Below are 23,464 nucleotides of genomic sequence, written 5' to 3'. Positions count from 1 at the left end.
CATTTACCCTAGCGGTCAATTCTCTATGTGATTAACATGTCTTGCAAGAATCAATGGTACTAACCTTTTGTTTTGAAAGAAAATCTAAAAAAACTAGATTCCGGTAGGCAACATTGATCATGAAGTGGTATTCAAAGAGTGAAATAAATAATTGAAGCTAAGAAAAAGTGAGGAAGAAGAACGCTTTTTGTTTGTTTGTGTGATTGAAAGAATTGAACCAATAACAATGATTAAGGAATAATTACATGGTGTTAATCAAATGTATGCAGACAATGAGAACATGTTTATTTAGAAAATTCAATGATCTTTTGTACTACACTAAAATTGGGACTTCGCACTATTTTTTTTCCCTTTGTAGTAGTATGTCGTTGGTGTGCCACTGAGATTATTTAGCCAAAAGTCAATGATATTGTCTTGAATTGTGTTATGAATTTGGCTTCCAGTGTACCACAATGCAGGTTTGCATATAAAATGTTGACTTTCCATCTGTGTGTTTATCCAGTAGTCTTTGGGCTTCTATCCTTGTTATTGTGGGAGAGACTTATAGCATTTGTTGCTAAGATTTTGTTAATCAAGTGTTTTGTCAAACCTATAGATGAATCAAGTTTTTTTATTAGTATTTTGATTGTGTTACCGCATACTGACTAAAGTGTACATAAATGAGTGATCTTACTGGCCATGTGCCATGATTTTTCTTTCTCCATGTTCCAAATTTCCACTGCTCTAAGATTCATCCGTGAAGCTGTGCAAGTCTTGATACGAGCCCATGCGTAGATAGAGTCTTCATGCTTCCTTCTTGCTACATTTGCGAGTCTCATCTGTGGAGCATCTGTGTAGAATGTAAGAGTACTTATGTTGTCTCTATCTCCATTCCATTCCTATGAGATTCATCCACGAAGTTGGGCGAGTCTTGACACGAGTGCCATCCATAAATAGAGTGTTCAAGCTTCCTTCTTGCTACATTTGCAAGCCTCATCTGTGTAGAATATAAGAAGTACTTATGTTGTCTCTATCCCTTATTGGTTGTCTCTGAGTCCTATTGAGCTAGACATGCTTTGCTCTTAAAATTGGTTGAAGAGAGAGAGAGAGAGAGAGAGAGAGAGAGAGAGAGAGAGAGAGAGTTGTGCAGTGAGCATACGAGCTATGTACAAGTGTTTATGTTTGTGTGTATATGTGTGTGTGTGTGTATATGAGCATACGAGCTATGTACAAGTGTTTATGTTTGTGTGTATGTGCGTGTGTGTATGTGTATGTGAGAGAGACAAAATTGTGCATGTGCACCACGTACATATGCATGAGTTTGTGTGTGTGTATAAGAGAGAGGGTGTGTGTGACAGAGAGGCCGTATTCGAAAAGAAGACACCAAGTTTTAGTGTTTTGATGTGAGAGAGAGAGAGGGGCAAAGATAGGGAGGCATCTGTGTGAGTGGTATGAAAGATGAGAGATACAGTGTGCATGTTTGTTGATCAATTAGTGATTACTTTCATTTCTCTACAGGTAAAAAAAGTTTCCAACGGGATCCCATCTATGTTGGCAAGTCACTAAATCAATGACTATGCAGCCTCTTCTTTGTCCTTTCTTTTACTTTGCATTTCTCATTGATTTACCAAGTACATAAGCTCATTAATTTATGTATGTATTGATATTTATTCTCGTAGCTTGATTCTCTTATTGCGCAGGCTGATTAATGCTTTTTATTTACAAGCTTTGGAACTACAAGCTGAGATAACTTTCTTATTTCAAGTTTCACGACTAGTCGCTAAGAAGGTGAGTGTGCTTTGGAGTTCTTTATGATGTTTATGGTTTCTTTGATATGATTAAGAGAAAAGAATTTTCACATTGCTTAAGCATCCATATTATTGAGCCTTTGATTGAATAATTTACTTCTGCACATTTACTTTTCTATTTGTATGCATGTTTTGTTATGTACATTCGTGTAATATTTTTTCTTGTATGCTTATTTTGAATAGAGAGCTCATAGAGAGTTGATCATTGATGGCATCTAAGGCTCGTATCAAGGTGCTCGATCATGGGAGTAGTGAGAAGAAGCTGTTGGGTTATGTTAGAGTGATGGGAGATTGCTTTTATAGTGCTATACGCAAAGAGATCATGCAAGATGGCATTATAAGTGAAGCATTCGAGTTTGTTCTTGAAGATGAAGAAGATGATGAAGTTTGCATATTGAATGCATTACAAGAAGAGCGTTGGCAAGTTGAGAACAATAAAAGTGTTGGCATAAAAAGGATATCAGCTGCGGTCGATGGTGGTGGGCCCTCGAAGCGTGTTTGTAGAAGCTCGAATGTTGCAATAGAAGCTAGTGATATGGATGCAAGGGGAGAGGGTGATGAAACGAGGGAAGAGGGTGATAAAAGGATATATAATCTTGAAGGTGGGAAAGTCAACATGCTCAAGAGTGTTTTCGTATCAAAAGTAGCTCTCGACCTTTGGGAGCTCCAATGTGAGAAGACTCGCAAGAAGTTGAGTGAGAGAAAGCCACCAAGAGATGATAAGTTTCAACTTATCACGGAAGATGTCAATGACCATCCTTTGATTCGAGTGTGGTGCAACGAATGTGGAAGTGCTTATGGATCGGGAGTGATTGGTGGCAAGCAATCAGCATACTCATGCTTGTCAAACTTCATGAGATTTCACATTCTAGATGGTCAAGCACATCAAAAACGATACCTATCCAACCGAGGGTTGAAGTTTGATGCATTTCCTACTCATGGTACTCGTGGAAGTAGTACAAAAGGCAACGAGGATGATTATGATCATGCAGTGACGATCTTGGCGGCTATCGAGGAGATGACTAAGTTCAATAGCACTCATGAACGTAAGCATCAACTTCTTGCTTCGTGCTTTACAATTAAACCATTCTCTCCTTTTATGACAGATTCATGCAAGACAGAATTTTCAGCCCCTTGTTTTGGTTCTTATTTTAAGGGCTTTTGCCTATGCATATCAGATTTAATTTCAGCTAATTTTTTACACTCTTTTTGTCCTCGTGTAGGGGCTGATTTTCAGCTGATTGAAGCAACCTTGCATGATTACAAAGATAAAAATGTTGTCAGAGTGGTGTGTAAGTATGATGGAAAGTGGTTGCACCTATGCCCTCGAGGTTCAGATTTGCATACCATCCTAACAGAACATATCAACGCAAAATCTCACATCAATGCATGGAGCAAGACCACACCAAATCAAGCATCTCCCCTCTTGACAGGAGCTAGTGGGCGGCCTAAAAAGCATTTTGAAAAGGATCCACGTCAACAAACTTTGGGTGCATTCCTCACATCAACCATGCGTACGGAGGCTTCCGTCCCCACAGGTGATTCAAGCTTGCCTTCATCAAGTCTAAATCTGTTGTGCTGGGGCTTATGGCAATGTACACTTGATGTTAATGGTAGTTCGGTTTATATAAAACCTCTTCTACAAGACCTAAAGATGGGAAAAGAGTGGTTTTGTGAGCCGCATACAAAAGCTACTTTGTATGATGGAAAAAAAGAATACACGATAGATGGGTGCTTTAGGCATGTGTGTTGTCTTCGTATCGTGAGAATTGGAATGCCCTTTGAAAGTTTCACATGCGAGTATTGCAAGAAAATTCCAACTTACAATGATTTTCGCATGAGGGTGTATCGAGAGAGTATTGCAATTGAGAAGAGGGGAGAGAGACAAACAGGTCAAGGAAGGCGATTGGATTTCCTTTCCGGTGAGGAGCTAAAAAGTGTCGCAGTTGAGACAAAGAAAAACATGCGAGAGGTAGGGAGAAAGGTATGGTGGTTGAAGGCAAAGATTGTGGTGCTTTCAGTGAGAATCAGGTCCTTAAAAGAAGCAAACTATGAAGCTATTAATAGGAGGGATGTGCGGCGTTTTTGCAATAACATTATTGAGGCTCACAAGCAAGGAAAGTTTGGAGGCAAGCCAGCTATATGGGATTTTCTTCAAGACATTGCAAATAATGCATTAAGATCCAAAAAGGGGCAAAGATTTACAGAATCCACAAAGACCATTTTTGAGGTTGCAAAGCTATGGGGCGGGCCGCGCTTACATGATTTCCTGAGTGTAAACATTGGAGGGCCATCCATGTCAACCACAAGGAGGCACGGAAGAAAGGCAACTCAATTTCAATTGGGGGAGCATGAGTATATTGTTGATGCGATCGGTAAAATATACAAAGATGCGAAGTTCAAACATGGAATAGCATCACGGGTGCCATTCATTATTGCTGAAGATGAAACGACCATCAAGCGCCGCATCAGGTAAAAGCTGGGTTGATTTTCTCTCTCTTTGTTTTAGTGTCAAATCTGAAAAAGACGTTAAAATGGAGCTTCATGGTTATGTAGGTAGAACGCAAATGATGACACTTTGATTGGGTTTTGTGGAAGAAAGGGAGAGGATCATGAATGCTCCTCAAATGATGCTATCATCGTTGGCGATGGAGCTCAAGGATATGATACCATAGTGGATGCCTTCCAAAACCACGTGGTGGGGCACTATGCAAGACTCCTCATTGTCAACCCTCTTCAAGAGAGTCTTCCGCGGTTGGCTATAGTTGTGCATTGCACTTGTAACCGCTTTGATAGTGATTTCATCAGAACTCAATGGACTCTTGTGGAGCAAATGTGGAATGCAAAGTGGAAGGACAGCCTAGGGCCAATAATTGGACATGCTTCAGATGGTGATAGTAGACGTCGCAAGCTTATGCTTGAAGACTACCTAAAAAAGAGTGATAGACAATTTGACATCAAATGGGGTGGATGGAAGCTCAAAGGGAGAATGGTAGGAGGCGAGGTGTATGGGTTGCATGATCAAGATTTTGTGCATTGTGGAAAGAAGCTTGTGAGCCCTCTTGATAGTCCTACTCGGCAACTAGCAATTGGGCAAGTATGGATTACGCTCAATCATGTTGCTATGGTGTATAATACCTTCTCTGTTGATCAACACAAGTTACGAGAAGGGGATATACAACGAAATGATCGTCAGAACTGGAGAGCGGCCCAAATGATTGTCCCTAGACAAGTACAAAAATGTATGAGGGAAATGCAAAAGAAAGAGAGGAGCATGCACGGGACTGGGGCATATTTGCAGGTTGTTGCTGATTACATAGACATTTTTTTATCTCCACATTTAGACTTGGGAGAGCGTGTGGTGCTTGCTACTAAAGTGGTCTTCTTCTTCAAGTTGTGGAGATTATGGATTCATCACCATCCTACATACACTCTCAAGAAAAACTTCATCAGCAAAGAGGCGTACACAGATATACAGCTTTCTTGTCATTTTGTGGTTCTACTTATAAATATGTTCCGAGAATTTTACCCAAGTCTCAAGTGCCCTTTACATCTCACAGGATCTGATGCAGCAGAGATCTATTTCAGCAAGATCGGAGGTATGGTTGGGCAAGAAAGAGCATTTGATTTTGGAGATATTTTGCATTGTGTTGGAAGTCTAAACAAGATTGCTGTGCATGAATGTAACTCAAATGGGGTGACTTTTTCAAGGGCACATAAGAAACAGGAACACATATGGAAGGAGTTGAACAAGCGTGAAGGCGTTTTGGAAATAGATCTTGGGAACTATGAGAGTGTCTCCTCTTATGAAAAGGTAATAGATGCATTAAAAGAGGGATTAAAGCAGGCACAAGATCTTTGTGAGTCATTGGGCCTCAAACCTAGCACAATTGAAGGCCTTAAATGGTGGACAGAGCCTTGGATAGATACAAAATCAATGTGGTCAAGGATAGATGCTGAGATGGGTGCGGCAGATGAACATGATGACTTTGTGGAGCCTTGCGGCGAAGACGGGCCCATTGGTGAGGGCAGCGATGGAGATGACGAGATTATTGCTTTGAGTGAGATTCGACATGAGGTGGATGGGATACTAGACGAGGCAAGTAGTGAGGCCGGGAAGAAGACTATCTCACCCGTGGTGGAGGTTGATAAGAAATTCATCTTCAAGTCTACATTGGTGAGTCAACTCAATGGAAACTCAACACTGTCAAAGGATAGGTTGACTAGGGTAAGACAAGGAGTGTATTTTAACAACGAAACAAAGTCAACATTAAGAAGTAATGGGAATTTCTTTGGAATAGGGTCAGATTGTGCGGTTTACTTCCATGATGAAACACATGAAGAAGGAGGCACAATTTCAAAGAGAATTGGAAAAGACACAACGTTGAAGAAGATGCAAACTCTTCATAGCACTTGGTACCTTGGAAGAGTCCAGAAGATGCGAAAGAAGGTGGGTGGCAAATATGTAGATTACAAGCGGGGTTTTGACTTGGTAGATCACCCACAAGGGGTGGAGGTTCAACTCGGTTGGTATCAAAAGGTGAAAGGGCGCCAGACATACTCTTATGATGTGACAGACTTAAACATGATTGGTATTGAGTCGGTTATCGCATTGGCACATTTAACATACAATGAAGCTAGTGATAGATATGTACTAGATCAAAATGACTACCGGCTTTTTAACGATTTTGTGAAGTCTGCTGATTAGTTGTTCATATACTTCATGTAAGTGTGGAACTATCTCGGGAACTATTTGGTTGTTTATTTGTCATGTTATAACACTTGTGGCCTCATTTGTTTTGTTGTCATCTACTTACAGGCAACACATCCTCCACCTTGGAGAGAGGCAGGGAGTTGAGTGACATGGGCTGAATTTTTGCAAGGCTGCAGTTTTTTTGGACCAGATTCCAAGCCTTTGTGGCTACGACTTATGCATGCTCATGCTTTTTGCACCCATACTACATCCACCTATATACGAAGACTATGTACGAACTCGCTATATGCGAATGTAGTATGCAGGAAGACAAATGCTAGCAAGAGTATCCGGATGACAAGTAATTTCCAGCCATTGTCTCTTCCTGGAAGAATGGTTTTGATCAAAAACATTATGCAAGATGTAATCATAATTATTGTAATCAACTCAATTTTCAAAAATTTAAAAATGTCTTCTTTTGTCTCTCTTGTCATGGATAACCTACAAGTCTTTTGGTTATGATCTACTTGCAGGCAACACATCCTCGATCTTGTAGAGAGGCTGGGAGTTGAATGACATGGGCTGAATTTTTGCAAGGTTGAAGTTTTTTTGGTCGAGATTCCAAGACTTGGTGGCTACAACTTATGCAAAGACTACGTATGAACTCACTATATGCAAGTGTAGTATGCAGGAAGACCAATGCTACATCCGCCTGTATACGGAGACTATGTACGAACTCGCCATATGCAAGTGTAGTATGCAGGAGGACAAACGCTAGCAAGATCTTCTGAAGAACATGTAATTTCGAGCCATTGTCTTTTCCTCAAAAGAATGGTCTTGATCAGAGACATTATGCAAGATGTAATCATAATTATTGTAATGAGCTCTATTTTCAAAAATTCAAAAATGTCATCTTTTGTCGGTCTCTTGTCATGGATAACCTACAAGTTTTTGCATGCATACCACCGCTGTCGTAATCTTTGCTGCTTAATTGCTTTTTGGCATGTGCATGAATTTCTAGTTTTATCTAAAACTTTGTGTGAGGACAATGTTGTGTTTTCTATGTTGGGGCTTGGGTGTCGATTGCCTATGCCGAGCCATCTTTGGTGACATGTCAGCAAAGACGACATGCACATTGGAGCAGAGTCTTGCTAGCTCTAGACACTTGGGATGACTAGCCATCTTCGGTCACAAGTATGCTAGCTGTGGTGCTCTTTCAAAGGCACAAGACATGCTTGACAAGCTCCATTCTCAGGATGTATCAGTTTTTTCCATAAAATCTGGATACTTAGATGGTCTGAGATACGTCGGTAAATCAGCAGCGACTCCCGTTTTAGGAAAGTCAACAGCAATGGAGCAAAATCTTGCAAGCTCTAGACACTTGGGATGATACTCATCTTTGGTGACATGTCAGCAAAGACGACATGCAGATTGGAATGACAAGCCATCTTCGGTGACATGTCAGCAAAGACGACATGCACATTGGAGCAGAGTCTTGCTAGTTCTAGACACTTGGGATGACGAGCCAATTTCGGTGACATGTATGCCAGTTGTGGTGCTCTTTCAAAGGCACGAGACATGCTTGATAAGCTCCATTCTTAGGATGTAACAGATACTTAGATGGTCTGAGATACATTGGTAAATCAGCAGCGACTCTCATTTTAGGAAAGTCAACAGCAATGGAGCAGAGTCCTGCTAGCTCTAGACATTTGGGATGACCAGCCATCTTCGGTGACGTGTACTCGATAAGCTCCGTTCTCGGGATGTTGTCTCCTGGAGTGCACTTTGGAGATATGGTCAAGTTAAGCAAGAACGGAACTGCTTTGAACGCATCTTTCTGTGATGATGTGTATATCTGCATCTGAAATGCCTGTGTGGCTATTGGAGCTGCAAACAAGGGGACATAAACCCATTGCTCATGGACATGTATGCCAAGTGTGGTACTCTTTCAAAGGCATGATATCTCTTCTTAGGGAGATATCTCTTGGAATGCACTAATGTTGGGTACGCAGCCGTACCCAACATGCAGCCGTACGCTGCATGAGAGGGTCAAGATAAGCAAACTCTAAACTTTTTGGAATGCACGTAACATGAGGGCATTCTTTGAAATGCAATGACCTATGCAAGATACCAAAGTCTTATCAATTTTTCCTATGACGTAGTCCATAATACCAATCTTTACGTTTTGAAGATCTTAAATCTACAGGATGGAGGAGAAAAATGTATAAGCTTAAAATTTTAAAAAAACAAGAGGGTTATAATAATATACCACAAAAGTAACAGGAGGTATGCATAAAATAGGGAAAAAGAGGTTACAGAGGGGTTTTAAAATATGCCTTTGAACGCATGTGATACACGTGATTTTTTAAGGTGGACCCCCCGAGATCTCGCCATCAATTCAAGAGCAACTCCTTTCTTTACAACATCAAATTGTAGAAGAGAGAGAGAAGTGTATTGAATTGGAGAGACAGCTCACGAGTCGTAGATGCAAGCGTGCCTCTTCACTATCTTTTGATGACGAAGATGACACTATCCAAAGGGCTGTAAATGCTACATTGCAAGCACAAAGGTCCAAAAAGAATCCAAGATTAGTCGGAAAGCTTTCACATTTCAAAATTATGACGGAAAGAAGGATACTAGGGTCATTCTAGCTTGGCTTAGTCAACTAGATGACTATTTTTCAGGAGAAAATTTTTCAGAGAGTGATAAAATTAAATGTGCAGTCAATCATTTGGTAGACAACGCAGCTTTATGGTGGAGTGTAATAAAGCAAGGTCGTGACAAGCCAGATTCCTGGAAAAGATTTCAACGGCTGGTTAAAAAGCACTTTTTACCCTCACAATTCAAGTCTAAAGTTAGGCACCAATGGGACACTTTGCATCAAATTGAAAAGGAAACTATGTCACAGTATGTAGAAAAGTTCTGGAATACTTTATTACAAGTGCAGGTTGTAGAGAGAGTCAGCGAGAAGGACCAAAAGAGGAAATTCATTTCGGGCCTTAGATCTACCATTAGGGCCGATGTGAATATGTTTCGACCTCATTCACTATCTACTGCAATATGTTTGGCAACTAATTCCGAATGCAAAAATGGTTTTCCTAAAGAGATTAAAGCACATGAGGGTACTTCTTCTAAACCATTTACTAAATCTTTTTATGCTCCAAAGAAGATGTATAAACCAGGTTATGACAAAGGCAAGGACGAGGTTAAGGGCAACATGAGTACCAATAAGAAAGTCAATGGTGGAAAATCGAAGGCACCTCTTATCAAATGTTTCAAGTGCCACAAAGAAGGACACATAGCCCCGAATTGTCCGGAGCGTACCAAGAGTTTGACACCAGCAGAGCAGCAGCCGCTCGAGTCAATATGATTGAAGAAGATGACCATGAAGAAGAATCATTCAAGCAAGAGGGTAATTCCGATCCAGACTACTCAGAACAAGAAGGTAAACCTCATGTTCATTCTTTGCTTAAAATAAAAGGAACAATAAATGGATATGAAGAAGTTATTTTGCATGATGATGGTAGTACACATGATTTCATTTATGAAAAGGCACTTACAGCATTAAATCTTCATTCTTCACCTACGCACTATAAAGTCAAAGCAGCATTTACTGGAACAAAGTATAATTGCATGCAAGAGGTGAAAGGTTCGGATTTATGCATCAAGCCTTTAACAGAAAAGAGGGATTTCTTAGTTGCATCTTTACAAGGGGTAGATATAATTTTGGGTATGCCTTGGAGACACATGTACAACCCTATTATAGACTATGACACTCATAGCATTTATCTAAGAAAGGACAATGAAAATATTTTCCTCCAATGTCTAGTCAAAGGAGAAATGAGTCCTTTGTTGAGTCACACTCAAGTAAAGAGAGCTCTAAGTAAAGAGAGCTCTAAATGAGTCCTTTGTTGAGTCACACTCAAGTAAAGAGAGCTCTAAGTAAAGAGAGCTCTAAATGAGTCCTTTGTTGAGTCACACTCAAGTAAAGAGAGCTCTAAGAAAAAGAGAGAAGACTTATATGGTATGGGTTAAGCAGCTTGATGCTGCGTTTGACACATCCAAAAGTCCAAAGTTTGATCTTTTTATCTCCAAATTTAGTGACTGTTTTATGGAAGATCTACCTCCAGGATTACCTAAGTATAGGCCTGAGGATCATAGTATTGAATTATTGCCTGGAAATTCTCCGCCTTGTAAAGATCCCTATAGAGTCAACAATTTAGAGCAAAAAGAAATCCAAAACCAAATCGAAGACTTGCTAGAGAGAGGCCTTATTCGACCTAGTAGTTCACCTTTTGGAGCTCCAATCCTTCTTGTTAAGAAGAAGAACGGAACTTTCCGAATGTGTGTAGACTACCGTGCATTGAATAAGATTACTGTCAAAAACAGATATCCTATTCCTAGGGTAGATGATCTTCTTGACAAGCTTAGAGGATCAAAGGTCTTTAGCAAGATTGACCTAAAGTCTTGGTATCATCAAGTTCGCATGACTAAATCTGACATTTTCAAGACAGCTTTTAGAACACAAACTGGTCATTATGAGTTTTTGGTTATGCCATTTGGTTTGACTCTAGCTACTTTCAGCCATATGATGAATCGTATATTCCTTAAGTTTGAAAGTTTTGTTATAGTGTTCTTTGATGACATTCTTGTTTTCAGCAAGGATCGACAAGAGCATGAACAACACTTGGAACAAGTGTTCAACCTTTTGAGAGAAAATGAATTGTATGTCAATCCTGAAAAGAGTTCTTTCTTTCAAAAAGAGATTGAATACTTAGGTCATATAGTATCGGCTGAAGGGATTCGTGTAGATCCTAAGAAAATTGAGTGTATAGCTTCTTGGCCTAAGCCTAGGAACATACATGACCTTAGATCTTTTCTTGACCTATGTAGTTATTATAGGAAGTTCGTCAAGAATTTTGCTTATATTGCTCATCCTTTGACTAAACTCCTTAAGAAAGCTACAAATTTTAATTAAACTGAAAAGCAAGATAAATCTTTTGCAACACTGAAGGATGTTTTAACACAAGCACCAGTTCTAACACTATCTGATTTTCAAAGACCATTCTTTATAGTAGTGAACTGATGCTAGTGGCAAAGGATTTGGAGCTGTTCTTATGCAAGACAACCATCCTATTGCTTATCAGAGTAGAAAGCTTAAGCCTGCAGAGCAAAATTATAGCACATATGACAAGGAATTAGCAGCAGTAGTGCATGCTTTGAAAATCTGGAAGCATTACTTAATGGGTTCTGAATTTCTTATCAAGACGGATCAACAAAGCATTAGGCATTTGCTTTCGCAACCCCTTATTTCAGATAGGCACATCAAATGGGCATCTTTCATTCAAAGTTTCCAACCTATGATTGAATACCAACCTGGAAAAGAAAATGTTGTTGCCGATGCTTTGAGTCGAAGACCAAATATTATCAACATTTCCATTATTGAAAGTGAACCATTTGTACTTATGAAAGGAACTTATGAAGTTGATCCAGATTTTTCTGAAATATGGATCAAATTGCGTGAAAACAATTGGACACCTCAAGGAAGTTATTCTCATAATGATGGCTATCTTTTCTTTGAGAAAAGATTGTGTGTTACTAAACCTTATAGACAACTTGTCTTGGAAGAGATGCACCAACCACCATTTGTGGGACATAGAGGAGTTTCCGCAACACTTCAAGTAGTTTCTCGAGAATTCTTTTGGCCTCATTTGAAGAATGATGTAGTTAAATTTGTAGCTGAATGTAACATTTTCCAAGCAATTAAAAGCTACAAAGGTAAAGCTTTAGGATTGCTTATGCCTCTACCCATTCCTGATAGACCATGGGAACAAGTGTCTATGGACTTCATTACTGGTTTTGCTACTACTTCGAGTCATCATGACATGATTTGGACAATAGTGGACAGGTTTAGTAAGCAAGCCTATTTCATTCCATGTAAAAAGACACTAACTTCTCAGCAAGCCGCGAACATATTTGTCAAGCAAATATTTGTTCATCATGGACTACCCAAAGTGATAGTTTCTGATAGAGATTCTAAATTTTGTAGTCACTTTTGGGTTGCTCTTTTCTCAAACTTAGGCACTAAGTTAGATTTTTCCACGGCTTTCCATCCGGAATCGAATGGACAGACCGAAGTCACAAATAGCACTATCCTAGATATGCTTAGAGCCTATGTTTCCCAGCAACCTAGTGCATGGGATAAGTACATACACCTACTCCAATTTGCTTATAATAATACTCCTTATTCTGCTACTACTGGTCGAGCACCATTTGAGATTATCTATGGTAGAGCTTTGCCTATTCCGGCTACTAGACTCTCCCATAAGATTGAAGCTGCCAACCAATATGTTAGAGACTTTGATCGCATTTTATCTCAAGTGCGTGATTGTATTGCAAGAGCTCAAGAGAAGTATACATCTCAAGCAAATAGGAAGCGTAAAGATTTTTCATTTCAAGAAGGTGATTATGTACTTTTGAGAATTGAAAAACGGCGATTAAAGAGTGTGGAAAAGTTCCCTGCAGTTAAGCTAGCGCCTAGATATTATGGTCCATTTAAAATCCTTCAAAAGATTAATGATGTGGCCTATAGACTAGAGCTTCCATCAAATTGGAATATCCTCAATTCTTTTCATATCCATCTCTTGAAACCCTTTCGAGGAACACTTCCTACTCACCCAACATATGAGGAACCACCTCTTATTGAAGGAGAGGAAGAAGTACTAGTTCCTGATGCTATCATTGATCAAGAGATAACAACAACAAGAACAGGTAATCAATACTTCAAGTATCTTTTGACTTTCAAGAATCATACTCAAGAAGATGCTAAATGGATGCTTGAGAGATTTTTTCGAGTTTACCTTGAAATTCTTCATTCTTTTCAAACCCATTAAATCCGCAATTGAGGACAATTGCAAACTCAAGCAAGAGGGATGTCATGAGAATATATTTTAAGTCCTCTAGAAAAATATTATTTATCCTCTCTTAAGTAATTTGGGGACGCCTGGGTTACTCTTGCGTCATGCCAGCTAGGTTAATATCGTGGGTGACACCACTATAAATATTAATACGTGCGGTATAGTGACGTACGTTTGGGGCCATCTATGATTATTTCAGTTAGGTTCATATGGCAGGGTGATTCTTGGGGTACTTACGCCTGGTAGTCATGAGTTGGTTATGATTTGTGCCTGTTTAATATTTGTGGGATTAATTTAAATATTAATTGGGCTTATATTTTCAGGTGATGAAGACTATGGAAAATGAAGAGTTTACTTTGGAAGAAATGTCTTGGTTCATCATATTTAATTTTTGGCAAGCATAGTAGCTCTTGCAACCTTAGCAAATGATTTTTCCATTTTGAACTTTAGGAAAAATACATTTATAATGTGGAATTTATTAAAGCCTATGGCTTTACCCTAGTCCCAAGATTAGACACTCTATTTTTGTAAAAGAAGAGTGCCGTGCTCTCTAAAAGCACATTTTGTATATTTTGGGGGCTATGGCCTATTTTTGAAAAGCTAATTAAATACCCTTGTGTGGGGAAGGCCACGCACAAGGGGGGGAAGATTGCACCCAGCATGGTCTATTGAGCTAAGTATTTTAATTTTGTTAAGTGTTTGAATTTCAATTAATTTGATTTAGTTGAAGCTTACAAAGCATTGGTTTTTATGGTTGAATCAATTTTGTGAATTCTCTACTCTTCCACAATCTATCCTATAATAAGATTCCGGTTGCAAGGAGAAAGGAGAGGAAAAGAGAGGAGAAAAAAAGAGAAAAAGAGAGGAGGGAAAAAAAAAGAAGCAAAAAAAAAAATAGCGTCTATCTACGCGTTTAACAGCGCGTCTATAGACGCAGCTACCTGTTTCCAACACAGAGTAGACGCGTCTATAGACACGCTTTTAGACGCTTTCTCAGATGCGTCTATAGTCGCGTTGTGACAGACATACTATTCAAAAAGATGAAAAGGACATGCATTCCGTCCGACGTACACAGTTGTTGTACAAAAACAGTCGTTTTTTCAAAGAGAGCAAAGGACGAATCAAACGAGAGCAACTTTCAAAGAAGATCAAAAAAGAAGATCAACCCTAAAGAGACTTACCTTGGATAGAGGTATGGAAGCTTCTTGTCCTTCTTCAAAGTTGTTTCTCTTTCTTCTCTTCCTTGTTCACCCTTTGCTTCTCTTTCTTCTCTTCCTTGTTTACCCTCTTCTCTTGTGTGCTTGGAGATGACTGTGTAAGCATGGAGATAAGTGTGGGTGCTTGAAGATAAGTGTGGATGCTAGGCTGTGAATCTGTTAATAGCAAAGCAAGCGCGTTAAAAGTATGTGAAGAAAAGCAAGCGCGCTAAAAGTAGGTTTGAAAATGAAAATTGCGTTTACAGAAGCGTCTAATGTCATGTCTACTATCGTGTCTACTATCGCGTCTATAATCGCGTGTAAATGCGCGTATAAACGTGTGTTACACAGAACAGACGTGGTTTTAGACTCGCAAATAGACGCGTCACACGGAGTTTTTAGATTAAATATTTGATACAAGAGCAATTTTTTAGGGTTGTTTATTTGTAGGATGTCTTCATCTTCAACAAGTAGCTCCAGTGAGGATGAATCTCTCCGTATCCACCGTCTCGCGAAATGTGGTTGGAGCAAAAAATCAAATGTATATGTGATCGATGTCGAGGAAACATGTATCGTGCACGCAGGATTACACTCAATCACATCTCAAAGTATGGAGAATGGGATGCGACCATAAACATGGTAAGTGTTAAAGAGTTAAGGTTGATTGAGATACCTATGGGTGTTCATATATTTGAGTTATGATCCCGTTTTAATTTGATACAGGATGCAGTGCCACACCCGCATATGTTGCCCTATGCTCGTCGTGGAGGAGGCAAAGCGTCAGCGATATGAGGTGGGATCTTCAGCAAGGATCGTTACGGATGCATGGAGTGATGATGGTGATAGTAGCCCTCCACCATTACATCATGAAGCGGTGGAGGAGAAGGTGTTTGATGATATGGTGCGGGATTTATATGTCCATCAATCTGAAGGGAGGGATGATAGCATGGAGCAGGACGATCTTTTTACCGCAGCATCGACTCCACTGTTTGAGGGTTGCACATTCTCTGTTCTACGTGCCTCCCTTGAGTTACTAAACTTGCAAACCATCTATGGATGGAGCAATGCAAGTTTGAATGCATTACTCAAGTAAGCTTTAAAGTCTATTTTGCAAACATGGTGAATTATGCTAGTGGGTCAATTACTCAAATGCTTTTCCTCATTTATGGTCTTCACGTGCAGGCTATTGTGTAAAATGCTTCCAAGGGAGAATAAATTACTGACCTCAAGAGATATGGCAAGGCAACATGTGACCTCTCTTGGAGGATTAGATTACAAGCGCATCCATGCATGCGTTAATGATTGCGTTTTGTTTCGTGGACTACATAAGGATGCAAGAGAGTGTCCTACTTGTGGAGAGGCAAGATATAGACCAGATCTCAAAACTTTGGATGTGCCTCGTAAGATTCTGCGACATTTTCCCATAATCCCTCGCATCCAACATATGTTCAAGTGCAAATCCATTGCAGAGCTCATGTCATGGCATTCCTCCCATCGATAAACCGATGGCAAGTGGAGAACTCCCGCAGACACTCTTGCGTGGAAGCATATTGAAGACACATGGCCAAGCTTCAAGGAAGAACCTAGGAGCTTGAGACTTGGATTGGGTATGGATGGTGTGAACCCATTTGGTCTCAAAAGCACCTCTTACAGTGTATGGCCAGTGATATTGGTGAATTATTATCTTCCACCCTCTATGGCAATTAAGAAAGGACATGTTATGTTATCCCTTCTAGTTCTAGGGAAACATAAAGTCAAAAATCCTGATGTTTATTTGGAGCCTTTGATTGACGAGCTAGAGATACTGGGTTGTTGCAAGATTAGGGTGTCCAGTTTTATCCAGTTTATGCTGGACTGGGACAATGCTTGGAGAGCAAATTTTGGGGTGCAAGGTACTTAAAATGAGATCAAGCAAATAATAGAAAATATGCTTGTCCTTAAATTAACCCAATATAACTTAAATTAATATAAATTAGTCTAATTAATCAAAATTAATCAAAAATATGATGAAATGATAAACAGATGATCTTTCCATACTTAGAGTGATCCAATTTATTTTTCCATAGATGCACCATTACAAGTACACCAGTCCCTATAGGTTTTAGATGATTCACATCAAAAATGTAATTTTACTAATTAGATTATTAATATTTACAGGCCTTCTGATAGTCTAGAAGAATTTTGAAAAAGAGATCATTAAAAATCCAACCATTGGATTTGTAATTTTTACTAACCGCCACATTCTACTAATGTCTCAGTATCTACCCACTCTTTTGATCTACAAGATTGAGGATTTTAAGTGGTAGCTATTGTGGGTACAAAAAGTGGCGTATATTATAACACTTTAAAGACCTTGAAATATTTAAAGAAAATAGACAAATATCTTAAAATTTTCTTGAAAAATCAAGTTAAGCTCCATATTATGTGAAGATCTAAGGTACAAAGTGGGAATCTCAAATGAGTTTATATGTAAAAGATATTAGCATTTTATGGAATCAGTTCAAATTTGGGACAGGGTGTATACATTGACTTTGTACCTAAGAAAATGGGGACTTTTGACTATCTAATGCTTAATCAAATTATGCAACTATATTTCCAACTTTGAATATGATGTTCCAACAAAAGAACTTGAAACAAAATTCCTTCATTTACTAGGAGAGATTAGCCACTAAAGGTAAACAAATGCCAGTTTTTTTACTGTTTACAGGGTGCCTGAGTGGACAAAACTGGGCACCCTGATCTTGCAACCACCCTACTTTGGAGAGGTATCGAGGTGCATGATGTGAGCAGGCCTCCCTCCACGAGACTTCAACTGCAAAGCAATCTTGATGTGGACGATGCATGACTTCCCAGGCTATGGCGAGTGTTCAGGTAAGCATTGCACTTCTAATTATGAGTAGGCAAAGGATGTGACACCCTAAACCCACCTTCAACTCTTAATTGCGTCTATTGTTCAGGTCTCACTACATCGGGTTACCATGCATGTCCTGTTTGTGGTCCTTCGCTTGTTGCCTCATGGCGTGGGCAGACGCATTGAATAAGGTCATCTATGAGAATCACCATCAATTTCTCCCACCTGATCATCCTAGATATGTTGCCTCTTGGAATGAAGTCCTCCCACAATCACTCACAGCGGGAGATTGGATGCGAATTTGGGACGGTTCCATGACTCCTCCACCACTTGGTATGAGAGCCGGTAAGGGTTTGTAACTATTGTGTGCTATATTGGCAAGAAATAAAGATTGCCCGCCGCTAACACCAGCTTTTGTTTAGATACTCCATCTTTTATCGTTTACCATATTGGTCCCACCTCAAGATCAATCACCTGCTTGATCCCATGCATATCTTCAAGAATGTGGCATCTACCATTTGGGAACATTTGAATGGGACACAAGATTCCGTAGGCATAAGGGAGGATCTACGTACCAAAGGGAGGATGCGTGAAGCTTGGCCACAAGAGAGACCAAATGGGCGTGTTTTTTTACCTCATGCACCGTGGAGGTTATCAAAGCTAGAGATGGTCGCGGTGAAGCGTGCTATTACTACAATTCGTACTCCCACTGGATGCATGAGGTGTTTGAAGGGGGCCTTTACAAAGAGCAAGAAAAGAGGTGTGGAGCAATTATATGGCTTGAAATCTCATGATTGGCACAAGATGCTCCAAGTAAGTATTTTATGTGCATAATATCTTTTTCCTTTCAAACTTGTGAGTGAATTAGAAGCAACTAATCAACCATTCCTCATGTGTTTAGTTCATACTACCTACTAGCATTTCTCGTAGTGCATCGAAGACGTGAAAGATTGTATTTACAAGATGGGCGAGCTTGTGAGGTACTTTACATGATACAAAATGTGATGCGTATCAATGCTCCATGCAAGGTGTTCATATTGCTAATATGGTGTACTTTTTCATTTCCAGGTATGTGAGCTCAAAGGAAATAGATCCCACCACGCTTGAGAATGCTCGAGTTATGTCAGTGGAGGTGGTTTGTTTAGTGGAGGAGACATTTCCACGTTCTATTCTCACAAGCCAACTACATCTCATAGTGCATTTAGTGGATGAGATTGCTATATGCGGTACTATACATGCACGATGGTTGTTCTTCCTCGAGCGCTTCATGAAGACCTTGAAGGTTTTCGTGAGACAAAATGCAAGACCCGAAGGTAGCATGGCCGAGGGTTGGTTGATACAAGAGTCACTTGTATATATTTCTGAGTTTCTTGTTGATGTGGATAGCTCTCCCACGACTATGGAGAGATGATGAAAACCTAAGGATGACCTCTATTGTGCCTCAAGGGAAAGGATGCAACAAAGTAATAGACACAGAGTTGCTTAATAATATCAACCTCTATTGCGTGCTTAATAGTGATGTGATGAAAAGATGGGTGACAAGATACGAGGATGCGAAGGCAAGAAGACAAGAAGAAAGGGCCCTCTTTCGTACACACCACGGATCTCGTGTGCCATACCCTCAGTATCTAAGAGCACTTCCAAAGGATATTCATGCGGATTGGCTACTTGACGAAATGGAGAAAGCAGAGAAAGACGAGGGGATGCATATCACAATGGAAGAATGGGAGTATGCTAGGGGATGCATGAGCAAGGTCGGTATATAGAATGTTATGCATAAGTTAGGAGCTTTCAATAATTTAGATTGCTTATTTAATTGATTTTGTCTTGGTGTAGTGCACTATGTTCAATGCTATATGGTGTCAGGGCAAGCATTTTCGAACACAACGGATTGATGATAAGAGAAACACACAAGATTGCGGCGTCATTGCTAGCTTTGAGGGAGCCAATGGAGCCATGGATGATTATTGTGGCATAATCCAAATATTATTAAGCTTGACTTTCGACGCTTCTTTGTGTATGTTTTGGATGTAAAGTGGTTTAAGGACGCGGTGGAAAGAGGCCCTAATGCAACAATCAAACGCCATGCAAGTGGCTTTGTAACTATTGACTCCACAAATTTTTGGCAAAGTAAGAAGGACACACTAGTACTACCGCAACAATGTGAACAGGTACTATACACACATATAAAAGTACTCACTTTTAAATATTTGATACCTTCGATGCAAGGAAAATAACATGATTGTTTTTGTGTTTGAATTAGGTTGTCTATCAACCAATGGTGGATAATAACAGATGGTGGCATGTCATACCTATTATGCCACGTTCCAAAGTGATGTATAGTACATTTACGAATATGGAGCGTATGGAGGATGATCATGGCCATGGAGGTGATGATGACCGTGATACGAGAGAGGAGGATGATCATGAGATAGGAGATACAGATATTGAGGCCATTACCCCCGTGAGGACGAGCCTACCATTGGTGATGCTGATTTCGATGAGCACATGAGTAGCACAAGTAGTAGTGGGTTGAATGTATTTGTAGATCTAAACCGTTGGTTGGATTTTGAAGTAGATAGTTTGGCAAGGGTTGATCTCATTGAGGACGAGATTGAACCATAGCCCATCATTGATATTGGCTAAACTATTTTACATATTGTCTCATTCTCCTCACCTCACTTATTTTTTGTATATGTGGGTTTGCAAAAAAGCATTGATGTTTTTGTTAAAATTATGTGCTTTGGCAATCATGGGCAATTTTTGGAAAGCAGTGATGTACATTTACCAGCCTACACCAAAATCTCACTTTTTGTACTCTCTATTTTGCGTCTAAATACGCGTCTAATTCTCAGTGTAGACGCACTAATAGACGCGCTAATACACGCGTACATAGACGCGCTAATACACGCGTACATAGACGTGTTGTTAGACGCAATGTTAGATTCTCAGTGTAGACGCCCTAATAGACACATCAATACACGTGCAAATACACGCGCTATTAGACGCGGCTGCTAGACGCGTCCGTAAATTCTCTATTCAAGCAACGCCTATAGACGCGCCCGCTATTTTGCGCGTCTATCAAGCGCGTCTATAGTTGCTTTGTGTTGTTGTGTAAATCCATGAATCTTTTGAAAGTCGTCCATTCCTTTCAGCTTAAGATTGTTTTCTTTATAATGATGTACTAAGTCAACGTGAGATTTCTCATCTCATAATTGTCCCACGCTTCCCAATTTAATCCATCTCATTCTTAGGAAGAAATTCTTTCATGAACGCACTTTCAAATTCATCCCACGTAGTAGGTTGAGTTCCGGGCTCCAAGCTCATCCACCACATATGCTTTACCTCCGAGAGTTAAGCTTGCTTCAAGCATGCATATCTTCTCTGAAGTTTGGTGCAATTGATGCAAATCCTCCCACTTTTGGAAAAAAGTGTTGACTACATCCTTATTGCGTTCCTTCTCTTCCCCATTAAAAGTTAGAGGTTTTCCATGGTGTAATAATTCCAAGAGAACTATGCTGGCAGCTACTATCTCCCTCACCTTATTAAGGATGTAGATGGCTCGAAAGATCGAATAGTGTATTCTACGACAGATTGAGCAGTACCTTTGGGTACATCTCTTTGTTATTCTCTTAAAGAGTCGAGATTCCTCAACCAATTTGTTCTGTAAGTGCTCTAAGCACTTTATGACCATGAAAAATTTCTTGTTCATGTCTTATCTATTCTATGTCTTCTCCTCGGTGCTTTATACTCAGGGCAGTCTCCAGCATTCATGCAGTTCCTAGCCCGAGAAGTCATCAAGTGTTTAGACCTAGAGACATGTAAACATGGCCAATGATGCACATGGGCAACTGGATGCTATCCCTAACATAGTTTTTGAGGATGATGATGATGTGTTCTTTGATGTAGATGTAGCCATGGCCGATGCTGCACATTGGCTACTTGATGATGACCCTCATGTAATTGAGAATGGTACAGTTATTTATGACTCCTTGGGTACCTTTGAATAATTTCTTTCCATGCACGAGAAATACACATAACCAAGAGGTTTTTTTTAAAATGAACACTAAAGTTAAGATCAATCATTCAGCCTTGTGTGTGAACGAAAAGAACCTTGGTATTGCACCAAGATCTTCTTGTTGGGATCACACTTGGTCTTGCTCTAGTGTGGTGCACTAGTTGCAGGGCTTAGATCAAATCAAACTCTAAAAATGGAGAGAAAAAGAAGAACACATATGGCATACGACGTGTTGGCTTTGATGATCCAGCTCATCTATGCCTAGTACATGGAGTACATGTGGAACGCATCCTTCACCACCGTGGGAAACTAAGGGTGGATAACCTGATGAACTTGAATGGTAAGTAATTGACCAATTCTTGAATTATTGTCTCGAAATATTGTGTTAATGGAAAAATGATATAAATATTGAAAGAATGAAGCATGAGAGGGTCAGGAAGACGCTTAGCTGGGATACTACCGAGACACCTGTAAGACCCAGTGAGAAGACAGGAGGTCCGGAGGAAGCCCATGTGAGGTCCCGACCACGTCACCCTGTAAGTCTTGAAATGAGGCATGAGTGCCAAAGAAAGAGTCTTTCACCAGTGATACTGCCGAGATGCCTATAAGACCCAGTGAGAAGGCACGAGGTGTGGAGGAAGCCCAATTGAAGATACCTACTGAGTCACCTATAAGTCCTAGATAAAGAGGTATGAAAGCCTGAGGGGAAAGGTCACTGAGATACCTGTTAAGACGCCCGTAGGACTCCGTGTGAGAAGGCGTGAGGTCCAAAGGAAAACCTCAGTGAGGTCCCTACTACTGAGTTGTCTGTATAAGGAAAAGGAACAAACAAAATATAAACCAAAATGGAAATATTAAAAGCATAAGAAAAATGATGTAATGATTTCTGGAATGCAGTTACTTGTTAGATGTTGTAACTTTAGGATCCAAGGGAGGACTCACTTTGTGGACTTCCAGAGATAAAGCTCACTTCCCAGACACATGGAGCACAAGCAGGTGGCTACATCGACACAGACGGTAGCACACTTGAGTGCCCATGGACGAGACTCTTCTCATCATCATATACTTATGGACTTCATCAAGTTGGTGAAAATCATCTTTCCACCATCTCCTTGGTCTACCATCAGCTTTGTGGTTCTACATGATATATTGTATGACTTGAAATGGCTTGGATTGTACCTTCTAGCATCCACTTATTTATAGATTTTCATGATGTACTTGTTGGCATTGATAGGATATAGTACACTCTCAACTAAACAAAGGGGAAGAGAGGTATTGATGGGTGTGTACACCCGCTAGCATTTTGGTATTAGCTTTGGTGTGAACATCCCCTAACATTAGTAGAATTAGCTTAGGTTAATGAGTTGTGGGATTTGGTTATTACAAGATTTCATATGAAAAAGTCGTTTTACAAGAGGGCTAGTGAGGAGTTAGGATCTTGTGGAGGTTACGAGAGCCCAATAGTCAAATGGGTAGCCCAATAGTCACATGGGTATCCCAAGAGTCACATGGTTGGATGGCTATATAAATCCCCTCTTGTATGCAAATTGGACATGACTATGGTATGTACATGATTCTTGGACAGACAATATGTGACACATGGATATGGAATACACTGTGATGTTATGTTGTTATGCTTGTATGTTTATCTTGCACCTTTTATCTTGTTATTGATCCATGCCTATTACTCCATGCTCATGTGTACATGTGTACTCCATCGCTATGTGTGTGGGAGAAAATGATTTCTCCCATGTTAGCAAGGCTATGCTGACGAAAAGACATACCATAAACGAAAGAATACAACTTCAGCTTTCTTTTAGGTTTCAAATGAGATATTTGAGATGAATATAAAAAGATTGTATGAGTAAAAATCATAAGGCCCTTCTCAACATATGCTAAACATTTCACATATAGCACTACTCTATTTGCTCACAAAATACCATAAATGAATGAAAACAACTTCAGCTTTCTTTTAGGTTTCAAATGAGATATTTGAGATGAA

At 39.8% G+C, this 23,464-nt stretch overlaps 1 protein-coding gene across 2 annotated transcripts; it reads left to right on the top strand.

Moving 5' to 3' along the window:
* Positions 1-1,665: 1,665 nt before the first annotated feature.
* On the top strand, positions 1,666-7,145 carry LOC147614151 (uncharacterized). Of its 2 annotated transcripts, none has more exons than XR_015263019.1 (3): positions 1,666-1,767; positions 6,607-6,841; positions 7,014-7,145. XR_015263019.1 is itself a non-coding variant. In XM_086780411.1 (3 exons), exons 1-2 carry the CDS (start codon positions 2,404-2,406, stop codon positions 6,657-6,659), a joined length of 975 nt encoding a protein of 324 aa, XP_086636537.1. In that variant the 5' UTR covers positions 2,360-2,403; the 3' UTR covers positions 6,660-6,841; positions 7,014-7,145. The 2 variants fall into 2 exon arrangements, 1 of the variants encoding a protein (XP_086636537.1); XM_086780411.1 differs by lacking the exon at positions 1,666-1,767 and adding an exon at positions 2,360-3,325.
* The last annotated feature ends 16,319 nt before the right edge of the window (positions 7,146-23,464 follow it).

This window comes from Cibotium barometz, chromosome 42 (genome assembly GCF_041138505.1).
Source record: "Cibotium barometz isolate CiBa-2024 chromosome 42, ASM4113850v1, whole genome shotgun sequence".
Taxonomy (NCBI): Eukaryota; Viridiplantae; Streptophyta; class Polypodiopsida; order Cyatheales; family Cibotiaceae; genus Cibotium; species Cibotium barometz.
Note: the sequence above shows the minus strand (reverse complement) of the source record. Positions and strands in the feature narration are given on the sequence as shown.

Coding starts and splice junctions, on each gene's coding strand:
- LOC147614151 (XM_086780411.1), top strand. CDS start 2,404: ATGCTCAAGAGTGTTTTCGTATCAAAAGTAGCTCTCGACCTTTGGGAG. Junction 3,326..6,606: donor GGAGGCTTCCGTCCCCACAG/GTGATTCAAGCT, acceptor ATCTACTTACAG/GCAACACATCCTCCACCTTG.